The sequence below is a fragment of the Dermacentor variabilis genome, chromosome 1 (assembly GCF_050947875.1).
Source record: "Dermacentor variabilis isolate Ectoservices chromosome 1, ASM5094787v1, whole genome shotgun sequence".
NCBI lineage: Eukaryota > Metazoa > Arthropoda > Arachnida > Ixodida > Ixodidae > Dermacentor > Dermacentor variabilis.
In genome coordinates this window covers 160,714,949-160,736,749 of record NC_134568.1, presented here as the reverse complement: position 1 = coordinate 160,736,749, position 21,801 = coordinate 160,714,949, and the positions used below count along the sequence as shown (strand labels likewise).

At 43.1% G+C, this 21,801-nt stretch overlaps 1 protein-coding gene across 1 annotated transcript in view; it reads right to left on the bottom strand.

The window, feature by feature from the left end:
* LOC142587585 (E3 ubiquitin-protein ligase UHRF1-like) overlaps positions 1-21,801 on the bottom strand; it is a 97,177-nt gene that overhangs the window by 44,570 nt on the left and 30,806 nt on the right. The window contains exons 7-9 of the mRNA XM_075698715.1: positions 19,402-19,588; positions 13,908-14,139; positions 1,396-1,500 (exon numbers count right to left, since the gene is read on the bottom strand). Coding sequence (XP_075554830.1) covers positions 1,396-1,500; positions 13,908-14,139; positions 19,402-19,588 — 524 coding nt within the window. The remainder of the gene's footprint in view (positions 1-1,395; positions 1,501-13,907; positions 14,140-19,401; positions 19,589-21,801) is intronic.

Below are 21,801 nucleotides of genomic sequence, written 5' to 3'. Positions count from 1 at the left end.
TAACAGTGGTTGGGTGCTTGAATGCGTTCCACTATCGCTGCTTCAAGGTGTGTGTGTATGTTCGTGGAAGCACACGCACGCGTACGTACACACACACACACGCGCGCGCGCACGCGCACACACACACACACACACACACACACACACACACGCACACATATACATACACATATTCAGTTAAAACTTGATCTAACGAAGCCAGATTTTATGAAGTTCACCATCTAATGAAGAAATTTCCATTCCCCGGCAGGTACCTATAGGGTTCAATGTTGTCATCAAACCAAACCGAACTAGCGAAACTAACTATGCCAAACTCAATTTAACAAAGTTTTCCTGAAATAATTTAGTAAAAAAGCGGTGACTTCTTTCTAATATTGACACAGATGGGTTTTTCTTCAAACGTGCGCCCTAAAAACTATCATGTTAAAACATCTAGGTGCCCTGGTCACAGCCTTAGCATTATTTTGACAAGGCTGCATGCCGCGTCCATGCATGGAACAGCGGACTCGACACCACCTCAGTAAGGGTGGTGGTGGTTGCTTTCGCTATTTCATGGTTTATGTGACAGATGGCTAGATTAGTGGCAAATACAATGACCCGGTAGCTTCTGCGTGTCGCTACGTTACAATTTTAGATTTTGAAGGACCGAAAAATTCCTATCCTGATTTTACAATCTTCCCAATTTAACGAAATAATTCGAGCGTGGTCATCACTTTGTTCAATAGAGTTTCAACTGCGCACATGACACACATACCATCCAAAATATGTCCGCCACAGGATCCCGTTTCGGATGTCCGATAGATGTACAAATTCGTTTTTGGATATCCATCGGACGTCTGATGGATGCCTGTTGGAGATTTGCGGACATCCATCGCATGTCTATTATATCGGAAACAGATATCCGTATCTCGTCCGATGGATATCCGTGGTTGCTCGGGACTGTAAATGCCACAGTAATGCCTCACAACCTGAAGCACTAATGAAAGTAATGACATTTACAATCAGCTCAGTGGTGATAAAATAATCAGGATGCGCAAGCGAGTGTAAAGCACGTCTACTTTGTATGAAGATTTGCATCTTGCACTGTTCCTACACTGCTAGGGAAGTCATGAAGCTCTCACCGCTGCAGACACTTATCAGTTACAAGCTGGCCATAACTGAAGCTTCCCCGCTGAATTTTTGCAAATAGTAACAAGGGTTCTGGATTCCTTCAGCAAATAAAGGCATTTTGGTGTATAAGCATTTGTTCTTTTCTTGAGACATCTGATAATTTGACATTCAGTTGATTCAGTCATTTTTTCAGAAACCGTGAAATCCGAATTTTCGAGGTTTTACTTTATAAAGGCTTTCACTAAGACTATACAGATGAATGAAGAATGCAATAAAAGAAGTTACCTGGTCGTCCTCATAGCCTCCTGAAAGAACAATAGAGTAAGCCCCATCTGACTCCCTGCCATGTATTCCTCCAACTGGTGGCCGATGGCAGCCAGATTCTGACACCTGCAAGCAAAAACCAATTAGTTCTCTCTGAATGACAAACGGTAACTTACAATGGATTGTTGTTCACAACACAAAGAAATCATAATCAGACCACACGTCTCGAAGATGATCATAATCATCCCTTTGACATTGAATGGCCAGCACTCGCGCTGTTGGCTGCTCAAACAGATGTCGCTATTGTCGCTACATGCGGCTGTATGTACTTGTATGTTGTAATAAAGTAGCATTTGTGATGTGTACGTCACCAGTGCCTCGCTCGCTGATTTGCTGCTCATTCCCTTGTCATGATACATTTAGCGACAAGGGTAAACAGTAGAGGTACAAAGAACGAAAAAACCTGTGATAGTACTTGTTTGTTCTCCTGCTGCTGCTTCCACAGCACCAGAGTCTGCACCTTCTACAGGCATGGCTTTTGCACCTGTTGCTCCGCACTTCCTGTTGTCCCCCAGACTGCTCACCACACCATTACGCACCAATAAGCAGAAGAATGTCACCTCATAATTCTATAAACTTCCTCAATTTCAAAAAGTGAAGCGAGTGCTTACAAGCAATACTTGTTTACCAACCAAGTGAAAGTCTAGCAATATTATTAAAGTCAACTTGAGCAACTAAGGGTACTGCAGCTGACCAATTTTTCAGATTTCTTCGATTATTTTAATTCTGCACTGCCATGTGCTCCACAAGTATAATGGCAACCAAAAATGTGGACCCCACATAATTGTTTGTTTTATTGCGATGTCAATCATATGGACACTGCAGGTGCATTTCTGCCATCGCCGCTGCTATTGCCGTGAGGTAACATATAAGGACCAAGGTCCATAACATCATCCACATGCGCCGTATGCTGTATGTGCAAGTGAAAGCATGCTAGGGTGAGCCGACGATGGCGGCTCAATCCCGCATGTGCAAGGGAAGTGAGGAAGAAGCACGCCATCTTCCGTCACGTGCAAGGCACTGAGGGGGGGGGGGGGGGGGATTCTACTCCAGTGGCTGCTGTGTACGGCGCCAGTTGCTGTGTATCAACAGCTCTCAACTTAATTTGTAACGAACGCGAACGTTTATACAGACAAGGACATGTGGCCAGTCCATCGTGTACATCTTGCGGCTGCTGCAAGACACTCTAGCATGTGATATTGGAGTGTCCCGCTTTCAGTGCGCAGCGTACGTGGCTAATGAGGGACTATCATCTCCTTGGCCTGTGGTGTACGACACTCGACGAATGTTTGTACCCCAGTGGTTGCACATCTCGACGTGATCAGGCTCATCACACTCTATTTACTTTTCTCGAATTAACTAACTTAGGTTCATGTTTGTAGCGTCGATACTATTTCTTCTATTTACCATTCTGCAGTTGCATGACCTTCAGTGATCAGCTGTACTGTGTGTGATCTGTACTGTGTATTCTACTTTATTATTTTAGATTTGTCCTGTTGCTCTTTCTTTCCTCTTTCCTCCCCTCCCTCCTATCTTCCATTTCTGTGTTGCTGTCACCTCCCTTGTGAAGAGTAGGGCGGCATTGTGCCCCTTCCAGTGGCAGTAGCCAGCCTGCTCCTCGCTTTCCCTTTCCTGTTAATTGTATGTGTTCAAAAGAAATAATAATATTTTGTGGGCTGTTAGCACTGCTGGAAATACACAGATGGGACACTCGCAACATCCACACTTCAACGCATCACAACACATCATAGAATATAAAATGCATGATTAATGATTATTTCAAGCAAATATTGCCACTAGAGCTAAAGCTGAAAAAAGGTAATGAGTTTACTGGCTGCTAGTGGACATGGGTTTTTAAATTACCATATGAATACCTAACACATAATGCTAAATTCACATTTGAAATTTGGATATTCACACACTACTGCTTTCTGAACAGCTTAAAAAATTACTCCAAGTACTTCTCACAGTTAGACTTAAGATAAACGACATCCTACTCTATGCTCATCAACAGTATACAATAGGACATTACTCGCAACCCATCACGCATGAAGGAATTTTTCGTACTCTTTTTTTTGCGTGCTCAAACAGCTTGAACAGTTGCTTTTTCTGAACACCAGCACTTGAAGAGACACAAGCACAGAAACTTTTGCACATGCACACATACAAATGCACACACAACACAGCAAGTGTAAGTGTTTCAGCAGATAGTCAAAAATGTGAATAGCACACTAATCATACTACCTCTCACCTTAATCACAGTACTAGTGAATACAGTAAAAATTCACTATAGCAAAGTTGAAAAGAGGAAGCCGAAATTGCTTTGTTATAACCATTGACAGTACTCGCAGCTAACATTGCCTGCCAGCACTAGGGAGAGGGGAGGTTGCAGTGATTACTGTCAGGTAAGCCAAAGCCGAAGCAAGAGACCAGTGCACACCACTGAAGGACCGCTAAAGATAGTTTTATGCCATGTCTTCATCAGCAAGACGACTGCTTTTTCTAATGCATCTATGTCATTGTCATGCAGGCAGAAGTAGCAGCACTAGAGGTCTTATCAGTATAGGAGAATCCTGTTAGTTCGAACTTGAAGGTGACCGGAAATTTATTCGAATAAAACAAAGTTTGAACTAAGGAGAGAGCCTATAAATATAGTGCCCAATTGATGAGAATTACACCTCAAGGCAAAGTTCACCATCAAAAGTTTCATAATCTCCTAAAGAACCCTATCCTCATCTCACCCCCGCGCATTGAAGCTCCCTTCTCCCCTTCTCTTTCGTGGTCGCCCATTCTCTTTTCAGGTTGCCAATTTGTGGCTTGGTAGTGTTGCCAAATCATGCATGCAGTGCCAGCGAAGCAATACTCGGATTATGATGAGCTGTGCTGAACAGCAGCCTAAGAGGTGGTAAACTGGGCCGCAGTAGACACAACATGGATGAGCCATGCATCCGCAAATGGAGACTGTTTTTACAATTATACGAGTGCTGTTGTATGAAATTATTTGTGTGGGCTATACAAGAGAAAATACAGTATCTTTTCTCCATCAACATGTGACTTCATGCGCCGCAAGAAGCCTCACCCCTCCTACCCTGCCTGCTCCTTTTAAGCCAGATCAGGAAGAGAGCGCACGCCGCACTAATTGCTTGGATTCAGCCTCTGCTCCCGGTGCGCCTTTTCTTGTCATTTTTATGACACGCTTGTCATTTTTATGACACGCAGTTCATGGAAGCAAGAAATTTTGTACGAAATAACCATTGCGCAGTTCTCGGAGTTCAATTTTGCGGGGGATTTCCCCTATACAAACACATAGGACCTTGCTGGGACTAACAGAGCAGTTCGAATTATCCATCAATTCGAATTAATAGATTCTGAATTATCGAGATTTCACTGTATATTGTGAGCATGCCCTCAAAATACTGCAGGCCTCTGCTTTCATAGAATGCTCGTTGCTGTTTGTGAGCAGACACTGCTGAAAAACAACAAACGCATTGCATGCAGCAACAAGCATTACATGAAGTAGTGCAGAGGCTGTATTTTGTAACAGTGCATTTCATTTTCTATTCTTATCATTTGTCAGAGCGAGTGGCCAATCCCAGTGACCATGGAGGTGCAGCTTCATTTAAGCTAATAACGAAGACCGAAAAGAATGGAAAACAAAATTGACGATTATCAAAAGTTTACTATGCAAATTCAATGCAGATGTAATCTACGTGAAGCGATCACTAAAATGCTACAAACTAAATCCAATGCATACAAATGTCTTTATTGTCAAGCAACATAACATGTTCTCTCATGCAATGTTTATGTTTATGCACAACATTCACAAGCTATGACGAAATGCAAATAGCAGCTCACGTGAATGCACACTGATAATGCACAGAGTTCAAGAGCGTACAGGAGTGCGCGGTGTTGGTAAGGCGGGGTAGCACAGCAGCAGGGGTAGCACAGCAGCAGCAGTAGAGTGCAAGTGTGGGTACCAACTTGACAGAGCAACCGATTTGCCACTTTGCTAGGCAGCCGACAGCTCACAGGAGTTTTGAACTGTTGCGTCAGACGTTACTAGCATCGTTGCATGCAACCAGATTTTGGCCAAAAAGGCGTGAAATAATCAGTAAATCTTAATTATAAACTAAAAAAAGTCCATTATATCCATTTCTAAGAAAGAAGCCTGAGAAGGCGTTTTGGTGTTGACAAAGTCCGCATGCGCTATTTCCGGAAGCAGCACAAGGTCCTCGCTACAAATCGGACGTCACACCTATTGCAGGCCAAAGATTGGAATGTTTCTTTGTGTGAAAAAAGTCTGAATATATCAGGAACCTGCGAAAGAAGGCTGCACCATTTGGGACAAAATGATCAGGACGCACGCACAGCCATGGCAAGAAAGCATGGCATCATGTCCACACGGGTCATGCAGCACAATGAACTGTTTGAGAAGGTACACGTTGCGTTGCCAATAACTGCCTCCTTGCTACGAGGAGAAGATCCTCACTTTTCCCAGATTTGTGATACGCCTGTGGCGGGACACAGTTTATCTTCTCACAAATCAAAAATGCGAATCAGACACCGATAAACTTGGACATGCAAATGAGCAGGAGGTCGAGAAAAAAGGGCAACGACAGCATGCTTGTCAAACAACCAGTGTCTAAAAGCAGTGTTTCACTGTGATGCTAGTGATAACAGCAGATGGCCAGGAAGCTGCCACAATACATTAGCTTGAATAGAAAGACTATAGCAAAGACCAACTTCCCAACAGGCATACACATGAGAGTCCAAGAAAAAGGTTAAATGTCTGCTGCTTTAAGACATCTGATTGAGTTCCAACAATCTGGGGATGGCGACCTGGCCTTGTCTCTCCTTGAGATTGACAGTTTTTGTGGCCAGCTGGAAGAAACATACGCTGCACAATACAGGAGCTGTGAACTGAGATTGCGATCATTTCAGGTGGGCTCACTTCAGTGCTGCAGCCCCTGGATGTGTATGTGAACAAGCCATTTAAGGATAACACGCGATACTGGTACACATCCTGGATGACCAAGGAAGGATGTGCCCTGATGCCGACTGATAAGGTTAAGTGGCTGTCCATCGAGCTGGTGAGTTCCTGGATCTTGGATGCATTGCACTCACTACCAGCTGACTTGATCGCATAAAGCTTCAAAAAGACTGGCATTGCAAATGTGCTGAATGGCAGCAAGGACAAGCTGTTGTGGGACCATGATGTGGAAGAATCAGACAGTGACCTGGACAACGGGTCTGGTGAGTCCAATGCAAAGTGCAATAAAGAAGCTTTCACAGTTTGTAAATAGTGGACATGTATATTTACTCCAGAGGTAAGTTATCCAATACATTTATAAAATCATTACCGTCTTACATTTCAATTTTTGCTCTCGTAAAAGTTCCCATAAAGTTTACCTCACATGCTAAACACACTTAGCATGGTTTCCCGGAAAAAAGAAAGTGGATTCATTATGCGATTATATCCAATAAACCTCAGTATAACGAACTTCAACATAACAAAATTCTTGAAGTAACAAAGTATTTAACATTTCATAAGTTCATGCCCACAGAACCCCATGTATTTTTAACCTGAAATAATCAAGTGTGTCTATCCATGATTTCAATATAGCAAAAGTTTACTGCTCACGCGAAGACAGAGACAATAAATTGCGGGCATCAGTGGGCAAATGGTTGACTTACATACGGTTGTTTGCGAATGCACCTTTCAAATCACACACCACGTGGCAGAGAACAGCCACCGAAGAGGAACAGCATATTTGCTGGCAAGCCGGTCATGGCCTCCAAGATGTGCCGCCAGATCGGCCGCATCCAGAAGGCCATCACATGGTGACTGCGCTGTTGAGCAGAGGCACTAGGGGGCACACCTGTCAGCACATCATATCGCATACAAGTGCATTCTATGTAGTATGGTACAGTCGCCGACTGATAATTTGGACTTGACGAGGACCATCAAAACATCCGAATAACCTGAAGTCTGAAATACTGTATCACCCACAAAATTAGTACATTTATTCCACAAGTGGCCAAGAAAGGTATGCCATATTCTCAGATCATTTCTTTCAAGGATACCTTCAGTTTGACACGACCAGCGCCAGACGCATTAGAGTCTACAAGAGATGACAATCTTATCACAGTGCGGAAACACTGCTGCTCATGACTAGCAGCACAAAATATTGCGAAAGTGAAAGTAAGTTCGAAAGTGATCACCCGAGAATATGGCCCAGTTTGGCCAACATGCACATATGCTTGCCTTTGGCCTAACTAGTCCATAGCTGCGATTTGCTAGCGATGCCTTTTATGTAGGGGTGTGCGAATATCAAAATTTTTAAATACGAATACTTAGCTTCAACTATTGAATCGAATATCGAATAATGATATGGACATGCATTTATTGCAAGTTGAGTTAATTGGTTATGCTGGAACATTGCAATCGCATTGTCAATGTTAAAGACTAGATTAGGAAGAGAAAGAAGTGCCCTGAGCTTACTCGTGCTCTGGGCCTCTCGCTGTTATGCATTTTTTTACGTTCTTGCCATTTTCGTGAGAGTCATTTCATCAACGATGAGCAAGAAGATGTTCCCACGACCACCTGAACAAGGTCAGTCGTCTACTTCATCGCTTATTTTTGGACGACGTGCCTTTGGAAGCTCGGACAAGCTCGATTCCTGGGAGAGCTCAACGCCAGAAGCCATGGACTCTGACGAGTACACCGTAGTCATGGGCCGTCGTATGAAGAAGACACGCCGTATGTCGACTGAGACGACTCCATCGAATCAGAGTGAGCAGGAATCCATGGTTTCTTACGTGTCGCTCTCGGCGTCACACAGCATGAACTCCCTCAGCAGGCAGTTTCTAACCGAATATTTTGAAAGTGCGGCCCCTGGGCAAATTAATGAGATCAGTATCAACGCTCACAAAAACATCCTGACAATAGATGTGAAAAATTCTGCAATACTTGAAAAGTTAAAGACCATTCCACAGTTGGCGCAATCCCCGTCCGCTCCTTTATTACTTACGGGAAGGAGACAACAACTGGAGTGATTTCCGATGTGGAGCTTGAAATCAAGCATGCGGACCTCAAGAGTCTTTTGAGGTCATCGGTGCGCATTCTTGAGATTCACCGCTTGGGGCACTCCCGATGTATCAAGTTAACGTTTGCTTCTTCGACATTACCAGCGTCTGTCAAAGTGGGCTACGTTATACACCGAGTACGACCATTCGTTCCGAGGCCTATTCAGTGCCGGAAATGTCACAAGATAGGACACGTGAGCGCTGTTTGTAGAAGCAAAGCCGCCTGCTCGCATTGCAGCGGAGAGCATGATACCACCGACTGTGAGGCGTCCTCATTTAAATGTCCCAACTGTACTGGCTCTCACGAAGCGACTTCGAAGGAATGCCCGAAGATGAAACAGGAGGTTCGTATTCTTCGAAAAATGGCAAGAGACCAATCTTCACGTAAAGAGGCTGCTCAATCTGTTCACCAAAGTGACCAATGCTCGCGACAGAAGCATCACAAAACAATTTCAGGAGAACTACCTAGCATGGCACAGCTACCACGACCACCTCTGCCTGTGCGTGCATCGAGGACGGTAACGGCGTTTACTGATAATTCAAGGTCGACGAGAGCACGTGGCAAACATCCACCTCCACCGGCTGATACAGACACGGAATGGCCATTGCTGCCCTCTAGGCCCACGGCCATGCCAGCGGGCACTAGCAGTCCTCTGCGCCATGAAGCCAAGAATTATAGGGCCAATGAAACCGGTGACACTACGGGCAAGCAAGGAGATGAACACAATGAGAAGGAGAGTGTACAAAATATGCTGAAGCACTTAGTAGAATCAATGCGCGTGATTCTCGGTGGTCTCGAGACTCCGGCTGCTAAAAGTGCCCTACAAGTGCTCACTGTGCTAGAGCCGCTTATCGCAGCTCTTTACATGCTATAAAGATTTTGGTTGGCGCTTGTGCTGTTCACGCAGGGGAGGCCCACACCAGCTTCGTCCTAACGCCTCCATTTTTAAGTTCACTCAAATTGGTGACGACAGACTTGAGGCGAAACCTGATCGTGGCTTCATGGATGACATTTGTGAATGTTTATCATCAGAGTGTTGAACTTGCTTTCACCTTTGCGCATCCCTCTTGCTATGTCATCATGATCCCTCATCACATCTTTATGTCCCCGTTCCCCCTCCCCCTGTGCAGAGTAGCAGGCTAGAGCACCTTAACTCAGGCCGACCTCTCTGCCTTCTTTCAATTAAATTATCTCTCTCTCTCAGATTAGTAAGCCGTTATGCTAAAACATTGTGTATTTGGCACATGTTAACTTGGAAAATTTAGTAATTCCCACTAGCTGTCCTGACCAGGCTGTGCCTTAATATACAACATCAAATATTCGTAAACTCGGAGGCATTTGACCCTATGCCTGTTGTCATTCATCGCACTTGCTGTCAAGCAATAAGCTCACAATTGGGGCTGGTGCTGCAAAAAAAAAAAATTCGACAATTACAATACTCCCTAATATTAAATTTGAGCGCAGCTTTATACGTGTTTCCATTTTGCAATATACTGGCTGGCGTGGACAATCTGTCTCATGCAGCATGTTGCAAACAAAGCAAAGTAGCGCAACTGCCTCGTTAATTGGGAGATCACGAGAGGCCGCGCGTAGGTGATGCATGGGCACGATTCAGAGCAGCCGCTGCAGACAGACCTCCGCTCATGAAGTGCTGTTTCCATACAGACGACGCGTGCTGCTCTGGCACCGTCTAATAGCCATCGTTGCTGCAAAGCCCCCATCTTGTGCGGCACCACACTTTTCTTTTCTTCTCACGCTTTTGCCATACCCTCCTCCTCCACTTTCCTCCTCATGCTCTCTTGGCTATCACCACCTTTTATCTCCCACTGCGCTCTGCGTTCATTTTCATCTTTCGCTGTGCTCGTTCGCTCGCTCGGTTATGAAGGACAACGCCGACGCTCGCCACAGGAACGGGTGCCTAAGAGCTGCGCTCTTGGCTGCAGATAGCGAATGCACGCTCGCTGTCCACAAACCTGTGTCCCTTGCTACTGAAAGGCTGGCCTTCCAGCAAAGCTAAGGCGTTTAGAGGCTACGTATGCTTTACAGGCGAAATTTCGCTAGCAGCACAAAATTCAGCACAAGCTCGCCTCTAAATTCTCAGATTCTATAGAAACAAATTCTAAGAACCGTGCTTGCTCCGGCACTGCAGCACTATATTCGGTTTGATTCGAATATTCGGATCCAATCAAATATTCAAACATGTTGGAATACCAATTTTTAAATAGAATAAGAATATTAAAAATGTATTATTCAATAATAATCAAACTTTTTTAATATTTGCACGCCCCTACTTTTATGTTATTCCTCCTCATGCTTTTCGCGCTTCGTCAGTGGTAAAGAGCAACACTCTGTGCGCATTATAAAATGGATGAGCTGGTCATGAATGGTGGATGATAAGAGTGAACAGAACTCGCACGTCAAATCGCACAAATCACAAATGCAGCCTTTATCAACGTTACTAGAATTCCTAGTAATGTTGGCCTTTATGACTTACTGGCTTGGCTTGTCCTGCGGTTGGGGTGCGGCCGGGGAGTACTAGTTTGACTGGGCTTCACCAGTTTTGGTTTCGAGGAAGCACCAGCAAAATGGCCAACGACTTAGCAAAAAAAAAATACTGCTATTTCTGCTCGACTCGGTGGCCAAATTAGCATACAGCTGTGCTGTCGGAGCGCGAATTATCGCACGACGCGCTGTAAGGCATCCAAAATTTCCATCATCCTAATACATTAAGTCTATGTGACTTGTGGCGGCGCCGCGAAGCTGTCTCAATAATCAAACATGTCCGAATTCTCGATCTCCGAATAACCAGCCAGCAACTGTAAGTAATATAGTATTTCCGTATTCCATACGTGCCTTACATCAGCACCCATTTGGTGTTTTCATTGTTGCCAATTCTCCCTGCATTGTGTGGCAAGTAACAAGTGTGAGTAGTAGAGGCGGTAGTACCCTCTCAATTGAGGACAAAGCTATAGTATCTCGCAAGTGATCTTGATCGGTGAGAAAACTAATGTCGATGCTAGTTTCGGGATACCACAGAGCTCCCTCTCCATGACCTTGAAGTCAGAAGACATTATCCTCCACTCACTGAAGAAGGGGACAAATTCCCAGTGAAAGCAATTAAAAGGTTGGAGCTGACCGATTACATTCACCGCAAACAAAAGTGTTCATCGAGTGCACTGCTCCTGCAACAAGTTATCGATAAAAAGTCAACGACCAATTTTTCGGACACCCGATTTTTCAGACATGCCTGATAATCTGGACACCTTTGCAGCAGCCATCATGAACCATTAGGGCCAATTAATAAGGACGTCTGCCATTTTGCACGCCGACACCCTTCACCATCTAATTCTTTCGACTTTTGCTGTGACCGCAGGTTCCAAACAGCATTAATCGAAGCCACCACTGCCACCATTTTGATTATATTGCAGCTTCAAACCAGCACTTTAGCACGCCGATCCGCTGGTATCCGTAGCAATTTTTGTTTGGCCACATGGTGTTTGGTACGTGGTCATGTGATTGTTTTGTGCTAGCGTGCACTCTGCAATGCTAGGCCTAGCCGCTTTGACATTCGCTAACAAAATTCCTGTTGTTCCGTGCCATGTTTTTCACTGAAAGGATTTGGCACTGTTGACAATGGCACCAACTCTGCCTGTGTCATCCTCGCAGATGGCTTCAAAGCACAGAAGAATTGCCTGATGCCAGTTCCCAAAAGTCAGCTTCACGGTGTTATGTGTTCAGTGGTGGTGTTAATACAGTGGTGTTACCTGGTCAAGCATGTGCAGTGTATTGCGGTGAAACATACTAAGAGCAGAAATATGCCGTTGTAATGGGACATATTATGTGTTCCTTAATTATTACATGCATGCCCCCCGTTGTCTTCTTCCACAGTACAAGCACCGATACGCCTAATAACTGTGCTGGCAGCCATTCAGAGCTATTTCGAACGCGACTGACGATTAGAGTTCTTGAGGGCAGTAAAAAGAATGCATTCATTTTTTCAGACTGCCCGATTTTTTGGACGTTTTCGCAATCCCTAGGGAGTCAGAATAATCAAATTCAACAAAATTGATTTATTTTTTATCAAAATTAGTCTTTTCAGACTGCCTGATTATCAGACATTATTCATTGCCCCATCCGTGTAAAAAAAACGGTTGGCGACATTACATAAAAGGTTGAATTTCAAGTAGTAATGAAGATTTTACCGATTTGGCCATATTGAGGTTCAAATAAAAATGAAGCTTGAATGCTGATCAGCTGCAGCAAAATGAAAGCTTCTTTTTTTTTTCCTTTTCTTTCTTTTCTTAATTTTTTTTTAATTATTATTTTTAGGTGGCATAAATTAGTCCAAGATCAATAGTACTTGCTACCCGGCTTTCTGCCCAATTTTGTAGCACGGTGAGCAGATATCCATTTGCAACTGCTGCCGAATGCAAATGTGCCCATAAAGCTATCTGTAGGATAAGGTGGAGAAAAATGAAGCAATCTGCTTCTGGCTACACCATTTTTCCTCCTTGGAGTCAATACACAACTTTCATTAATTGAAAATGTGCTTCAGAATGCAACTATCCGAGTATACAAGTCTGTCATATCATTCATTTCAGATTTCACAGATTATTACATAATGTGGAAAAAGATAACTGGGTCCAAAAAAACTGCAGCTTTTTTTTACCAAGCATCGCAGACACATTACAAAAAATAATATGGCTTCCTCATCATGAATTTGACTCCTGCTTCTATCACCAGCTTTTGTGCATTAAGCCCTTCTCCTTTATCATCAGAAAACTGAGGAGGGTTTCAAGGTGAACCTGAGGATAGAGCAAGGGATTCTAAGACGAAGAGGAAGAAATGAAAACAGCAGCCACATATAGAAATGGCAGAAATATGTAGATATATATTACAGGCAGAAGAAAGCTTTTACTTGCTGAGAACAACTGAGAACACAACTGAGAACAATATGCAATCTCATCTGCTCATGCTATATTTTTCTTTAAAGCTTCACAAAAGTCACATGAAAATCCCATCACAGAATAGCATACCGTATAGACTTGTGTAAGGCCTGCACTTTTTTTTTTCTCTATCTCGACTAGGTGTGGTTCTTACAGGGGACTGCCTGTCTAAGGGCCACTCCGATGCACACGCGGGGCATTGGGGCACCGAATGCAATTGCTTCTCCGGTGGAAATTCTTTTCCCCAAATTTTTGGCTGCAAAGTTGGGGGTGTTGCCCTTATGTGGGCGCAGCCCTTATACGAGTCTATATGGTAAATCAAGCCAGAAATGGTGCCTGATGTGTGGCTTACATTGAAAATTAGAAAATGTGTTTCTTTAAAATAAACAGACAAAAGCAGCTCCGAGCTGCACTAATCATAATCCAGCTACACAACTCACCTGAAGCCTGAATTTCCACAGAGAACCAACAGGCACATTAGGAAGGGCCCCAAAGTGGTTGGCTGGCACCAACGTGCACTCACGCGTACGTCCCACACAGGCCATGCCACGGCCCCAGTCGCGTTTGCCTTCACCAACAATTGAGGGCAGCCGGGACTTGCGCCGAGACTCCTTCAAAGCTTCCCCAGGCCGAACAACCTCTGTTGGATCATGCTTGCAGTCTGGGCAGAACCTGGGAAGCATGCACAACTCTAACCATCATGCAATGTCAACAAATAGAAGTCAAGTATCAATTTAATATGCTTCTACTGAAGATAATTTTTTATGCAATTTTTATTTACATTTTAGAGAACGTTTTCACTAAAGACTATGCATTATTTTTCTTGATTAAGCAAAGCAATGTTGAACCACATAATGAAGAATGAAGCCTCTGCACATCAGATATGCTTGGACTTGAAGGAGGGTACACGCAGAAGCGGTGAGTGAATTTCACTGTAGTGCTGTACGCTGCCCAGAAACTCAACAACCTTTGCACTGCACGCATTCCATTCATGTCTGGGTGGACACTCAAGAACACATAAGCAGGATCAAACACGAGTTAATTATGATGATGATGATGATGATACATGAAGGGTTTTTTTGGCATAAGGACCAGGAATAGTTAATTAAGCATGAGCTGTGAATTGAGAAAAGCTGAATTAGCAGTGACCGTTCAGCCAACTTTCATGGTCAAAAGAAAGTGACTATACTCTGTTTCATGCATTGTGGACAATACTACAAGGGCCGAGAGACTTTTCTTACCGCTTGCATCCCCAACCAAAAAGTAGTTCATCACATATTAAAGAAAAATATATGTGCAAGCCATGTAATTTAATGCGACATTAAGTCTCATACCTTTATATCACAAAATATGATGCAATTATTACATGAAAGTGCCACAGGTCTTAACATACTTACTGCTGAATGAGCACAATGACAGGTTTCTGCGAGCAGTGGCCACAGCACACAAATTGCGCTTATGACCAAAACGTAGTACACCACATACTGGGAACACAACGTTACAGAAATAAATAGTACGCAACTTCACATAACTTAACGTAAACAAGTTGTAATATGCGAAGTAGTCTGTAGAAAGCGTGGCAGATCAAAAACAACTGCACTGCAAAACATGCAAAGTGATAGTTCTATGACTGCACAACTTGAGAAGCTACCATAGCATTGCCTGCAAAGTATGGAACCGAGTATGAGGATTCATACAGTTGTCTATCAAAATTACTAAAGAGAACTCCAGCACTAAGATCATACAGCTTCCATGGGAATGATGGTTAGTACAGTAGACTTCCGTTAATTCCATTCCATTTAATTCAGTTTTTCCATTAATTCTATCTCAACTGAGGGTGCCTGACCTCTATGGTGACCCAAATAGCGACCCCTACAATGGCAGTGTCTGTCTCGGCAGAGCTTAGGGGACAGTGACTGCATTAAACACACATCAACACACATCAACCTCCCATCAAAAGCACCTAACTTTGGCCTGCCCTAGGATGATGTTCAAGCAATAACGGTAGCTCAAAATGTCTGATTACAGTATTTACCCGATCCTAACTAGCACTTTTTTTTTGTCCATGAAAATGAGCCAAACACTGTGCTTTCATGCTTTGCCTCATAGCAAATGCATTGCGGCGAAGCTGACTTTAAGAAACCGGCCACCACTGCGCAATACACATTAGACCCCTGCCCATTTTTCTTGCCAAGAACTCGTGTGCATAACAGATTTCTACTTTGTTCAGGAGCTTTAAAGTTATCTCTACGTTAAGTTTCCTACTTTGGACACATAAAAAGCAGGCGCATGTTTGATTCGGGAGTGTGTTAGAATGGGACAAATATTGCCAAATGAATCGGCGATGTGTTCTGAAGTTTTCTCTTTTTTTTTACATCTTGTTTAGTTTGACTCGTCAGATAATGCGATCAGTTTTGTTGGTCCCGTCAGAGTCGAATTGAGAGAAGTCGACTGTACATGGGTATGGTCTGATCATGCTAGTGGCTTCAGACATTCTTGTTTTTTATTGACTATGATTTATGTGCCTTTATTGGCCTATATTTTGAAGTAATCCTATTTTTCTGAACACAGAAGACAATAAGTGCACAATCATTGCAAACTACTGCATTTGTAATGAAATATTTTGTTCAAAATGATCTATTTGCAAAGTCACAATGCCATTTGAAGCCAGAAGGACGAAGTTTAGACAAATCCACATATACTAACCACCATTTTTCATGCTGGCTGAACTGCCATACTCGCAGCTCCCATAGACACTAGTGCCAGAGTTCCCTCTAGTAATTCCCTCTGTGAAAATTAACAAAAGCACAGTGAATAAGGCACCAGATGTGCTTTCACACACTTCTTGCTCAGGCTGATATCAGCACTACAAAGATAACTGCAGGCCTGCCATATAAGGTTGAGTACGCTAATAACAATCCCAGTTATAAAGAACTCTTATATTACAAACACCACACTGTGACCATCAGAGTTTGCCAGCAGGCAATGACACTATGCACAGCAGGCAATGGCACAGCAGGCGATATGTAGACCCAGAACGCTGTTGTAACACTCACAAGCAGAACTCACGTGCACAGGATAAATCCGTGCACCTGCTCTTGTGCTGCATTCTTTGCTTGCTTTGCCAGCATGGGCCCCACTAAGGCACAATCTTCTGGGCACAAAGATGATAACAAAGCCAACTTAACTTGCCCAGCCATTGAATAGCAGTTTGAAGCTTCACTTCATTTTTGTCATTTTCATCCTATATGGCTGTCAGGCAGTGGTGAACATTACTTCTACAACTTATCTTCAGTACATTTAACTGCCTGATGACAAAAATTGGGAGTCACTGCCCCGAATTATGAGTGCTTTCAACTGCAAACACTTGCATGTCATCCTTGAAGCAGCGGATCTTCACTAGAAGCCTCAGTGATGAATACTTCTCAACATCAGTAATATGTTGCCTACATTGCACTTATGCTGTGTTATGCTAACAAATTGCCAAGTTGGTGACTAAAACTGGGTTTACTGAAATATTTCTGAGCATTGTTTCTGTACTCCATAGCCATCTCTCATAGATGCAAGCTGTATGCTTTTTTTTTATTGTATGCACTGAAATGCTATAAAAATACCTGTAAATGATGGATACAAGAATTTTCTACAATATATGTGTATGCATTTTTTTTTTCTCTCTTACAATGTTCCGGTTAATATGAGTTATTGGGTGCCTGCCAGGCACGGCCCTTCAAGCCCTACGTGGCTTAAGCATCCTGTACGTTATAACTGATACTTTATTTTTAGCAATAAATTATTATCATCATAATCACCATCATCATAACCATCATCATCATCATCATCATTATTATTATTATTATTATTATTATTATTATTATTATTATTATTATTATTATTATTATTATTATTATTATTATTATTATTATTTGTCTTCTCTGAATGGCCTTTATTAAAAACCTCAATTATCAGTCTGCACTGAATAATAAAATTTCCATTATCAATACCTTTTCAACATAAACTTTCATGCTTTGCTTCCTCTTCAAGCAATCACACAGTATAAATGCACAGTGATATCCTTATAACTGGGCTCAACTGTATTCCAGGGTGTCTACCAAGTTGACATTATCAAATTCCCCGAGTTTTCCAGGTTCTCCCTGAGTGCCTTTGCGAAATTTTCTGAGTGACACAGAACTTTGTTTTGTGTCAGGACGGGCTGACACCATGTCGCCCAATGCTGTCACACTCTAGTAAGCCTGTCAACAAAAAAAAAAAACGACTTAATCCAGTTTGAATAGTAAGGAGTAGTGCTTACCTTATTCAAAATGGAAAACTAAAGGGAGGTGTTAGTATAATGGACAGTGAATAATATCCTTAGAAAAAATGGTAAAGCCCATGGCAAATCAAGTCGAACATTCTCAAATACGAATAAAACGAGATGCATGCAGAACCAAAATTTTCAAAAATGAGCTATTTCTATCTCCTGATAGCAAGTTCATTGGTATTAGGTCCAAACTTTGTCACAAGTGAGATTCTCTCAGCAGCTGGAAAGTCAACCTCAACTGTCCCGATGTACGCTCAGCCCACACACGATGCCTCAAGTGTTGCATTTCCCTGCTTTAAAGAGTTTATTTTGGTTTGGATGAGGGTCACCTGCATCTCGGCATCAGCCAACACTTTGTTTGCTTTTTTGAGCTCAAGCTCCTTCAAAGAAGAAGCGGCACAGTTCTTTTCCCAATCATTCCTCAATGCGACGGCTTGGTGCAGGTTGAGGCATCTCTTATTTATGCCTCTCTTTCTGTTCTCGTCCTCGTTCCGATGCGTGTTCACCCCACAGACTATCTGAAGCATCCTCTTGGTCAGTTGTACAGTCAACGTCCGATTTTTCGGACTTCCAAGGGGCCGCGAAAACGTCCGAAAAAATGAATGCATGTTTTTTATTGCATTTAAAGCCTCAAACTACCACAGGCACGTCCGAAAAAGCACTGAAGGCCTACCAGTACACTTACTATGCATATCGGTGCTCGTACTGTGACAGGAGACGGCGGGTGAATGCTTGTTTAATCAAGGAATACGTACTGTGTCCCGTGACAATTGCCCCTTCCGACGCCTAAGCTTCACCACAAGATTTCACGCATGCTTCACCACGTTAACTTTGCTGCAATGAGGCGAAGCTGCCTTTCTGGAACCGGCATTAAGCAACACGCTGTGCTTTCTAAGCTTGGAATCCAATCGCGAGGATTACAGAGGCAGAGTCGGTGCCATTGCAGACAGCAGCGAATTCTTTCAGTGAAAAACACGGCACCGAATGGCAAGAACCTTAACAGCGAACGTTGAAGCAGCTAGGCCATGCGTTGCCGTGGTGTTAGCTATGGCTGCCAGTGGATCTGCGTGCGAGAGTCCCGGCTTGAGGCAGCGGGATAATCAAAACGGATGTGTTGGCTTTGATTAACGCTGTTTTGGACCTGTGGTCGCGGCAAAAAGTGTGGAAAACCGGATAGCAAAGGGTTCCTACGTCCGAAATGTCTGACATTCTTAATAGATTGACTCTATCGGGTACGTGGTGGTACCACAAAGCCATTCGCATTATCAGGCATGTCCCAAAAATCGGTCGTTGACTGTACACTGGAAACTCCTACGGCCGACGACATGGCGTCAAAGACAATTCATTACGATTCCGTTCTTTTACTCAAGCCCGCATTAGGGCGACTTTCGTTGCCTTCCACTAAAATGACACTAATTTTCCCTGATAGAAGCACAAATTCCCCAAGTTTTTCCTGAATATTACCAGACTATTCAAAATCCCTGAGAATTCTCGGTTGGCAGACACCCTGTATTCACATATTTATCTGCTTCTACAATGGTGACAAGAAAAAATCCGTGGACTAAAGGTGGTGGAAGCAAACTGTTGGTCCAGTTGGCATCCCTTCCATTACATACCAGTGCTCTTCCTCTGGCAGTTCTTCTAAAGGTGGCTCGAGGCAGCCCAAGTGAAAAGCCCGGTCACATTCGTCACAAAGCAACTGCCGCTCAGGCTCCTTTTTACTCCCACAACGACAGCAAGCACAGTGGCGGCAGCGGCGCTCTGGTCGATCACCACAGTGTGTGCAGTCAGGCTGCCGTCGACCTGGACCACATAACACAATAAACTGCATTCTATCGAAACTAAATTACAGATGACACATTTATCAGCTCGCCAGCGCTTGTTGTCGCATTGCCAGCTTTGCATCACAATCATAAATATGATTAATATTAATCCATTGAAGGCCTTCAAGCTCAGTTGGTTCTCAGCCATATTTGTTTGTTTCTTTGTGTGTGAGAGAGTGTTTTTGTTTGGGGGGGAGAGGCTTTTGATGAACCTACCTTGCCAAGTATATTTTGGAGCAGTTAGCACAGCTGTTCACAAACTTAGCTCATGGAATATTGTCGTAGTTATTACTAAATACAAAAGGTGGCAGTTGAAGCACCCCTACTCTTTAACCCAAAAAAGGCAGAGTTTCCTACAATAATTACTAGAGGGAACTCTGGGTAGTATGATACGTAGTACATGGTTCTGTCAGATACTCATGCTCATCGATTAAGACATTCTTGTGGCTTCATTTATTAAGCTTTTATCTTCCTTCATTGTCCAAAATTTCAGAGCAGTCTATACTTTTCCAAGTGCAGAAGACTCTACGAACACGCACAATCACTACTAATTGCAGCAGTTCAGCCTATTGAGGTGGCCAAAGAAGGCCATGTGTGCTCTGAGCACTATCATACAGCTGAAAATTTGTCATTCTTATCTGAAATGAAACTTTATCATTCCAGAATGATCACATCACACAGTTTCCTTAAAGGGACACTGAAGGCAAATACAGTCAAACCACGATATAAGAACCTCGATTTAATGAAATTCACAATGTAATTAACTATTTTCATTCACCAATCTTAGTTCCATTAAAAACTGAGCATTCTCTTTTTGCAATTTAACAAATTTCGTGATGTGGTTTCAATTTACTGAAGTTTACGGCTATTTCAAGCACGTACTTGGAGCCTGAATGGCTGCTAAATCTAGCAAAAACACTATCAAAACGTCAGCTGAGGAAAAAATTAGTTGCAAATGTCATCTCGCATGAAAAGTTCGAGCGGCAAAAACACCGTCGAAGTGTGCGCTCCGGGACGCAGTATGCAAGAAAGACCATTGCACATTTTTCATGTAACAGCTGTGGGGCACGTGGAAGCTCAGAGCGCTGAAAGAAATGCGAGAGATTATTAATTCAGCGCAAGGAGAGTGGGGAAGAGGTGACTGTGTGGTAACGTGATCAACAGGGTGTCTACCAAGTTGGAATTTTCAAGTTCCTCGAGTTTTCTAGGTTTTCCCTGAGCAACACAGAACTTTATTTCATGTCAAGACAGGCTGACACCACATCGCCCGATGCTGTCACTCTCAAGTAAGCATTTAAAAAAATTTTTTAAAATAAGAACTTAGTCCAGTTTGAATAGTAAATAATGTTTCTTTTATTCAAAATAGGAAACTGAAGGTAGGAGATAGTAAAATGCATGCACTGCAAATAAAATATAATAAAAAAGAAAAATGATAAAGCCCATTGTAAATCAAGTCAAAGATATTCAAATACGAGTAAAAAGAGGTGCATACAGAAGCAAATATTTCCGAAAATGAGCTATTTCTATCAAGTGATAGCAGATCATTGGTATTAGGCCTGAACTTTGTCACAAGTGAGATTTCTTTCTCGACAGTTGGAAAGTGTACCGCAACTATCTTCACATATTCTTAGCCCATGCATAATGCCTCCATTTTGTGTTTCACTGCTTTCAAGAGTTTATTTTGGCTTGGATGAGGGTCACCTGCATCATCGCGTCAGCCAACACTTTGCTTTTTGAGCTCAAGCTCCTTCAAAGAAGAGGCGGCACAGTTCCTTTCCCGACGATTCCTCAATGTGACGGTCATTTCTGTTCTCATTCCACCGCGCGTTTGTCCCACGGACCATTTGAAGCATCCTCTTGGTCAGTTGTACAGTCAACAGCCGATTTTTCGTACTCTCTCGGGGCCATGAAAGCGTCCGAAAAATCAAATCGAGCAGTCAGAAAAAATGAATGCATGTTTTTTTACTGCCCTTAAGGGCTCAAATCCTCACAGGCACATCTGAAAAAGCCCTGAAGGCCTGCCAGTACACTTACTAGGCATATCGGTGCTCGTACAGTGACAGGAGATGGCAGGTGCACGTGTGTATAATTATGGAATATGTACTATGTCCCGTGACCATAGGTTGGCACACTCACTCATGAGTGCACTCACCCACACTAACTTGCACTCATTTCAAAGGCATGAGTGTGAGT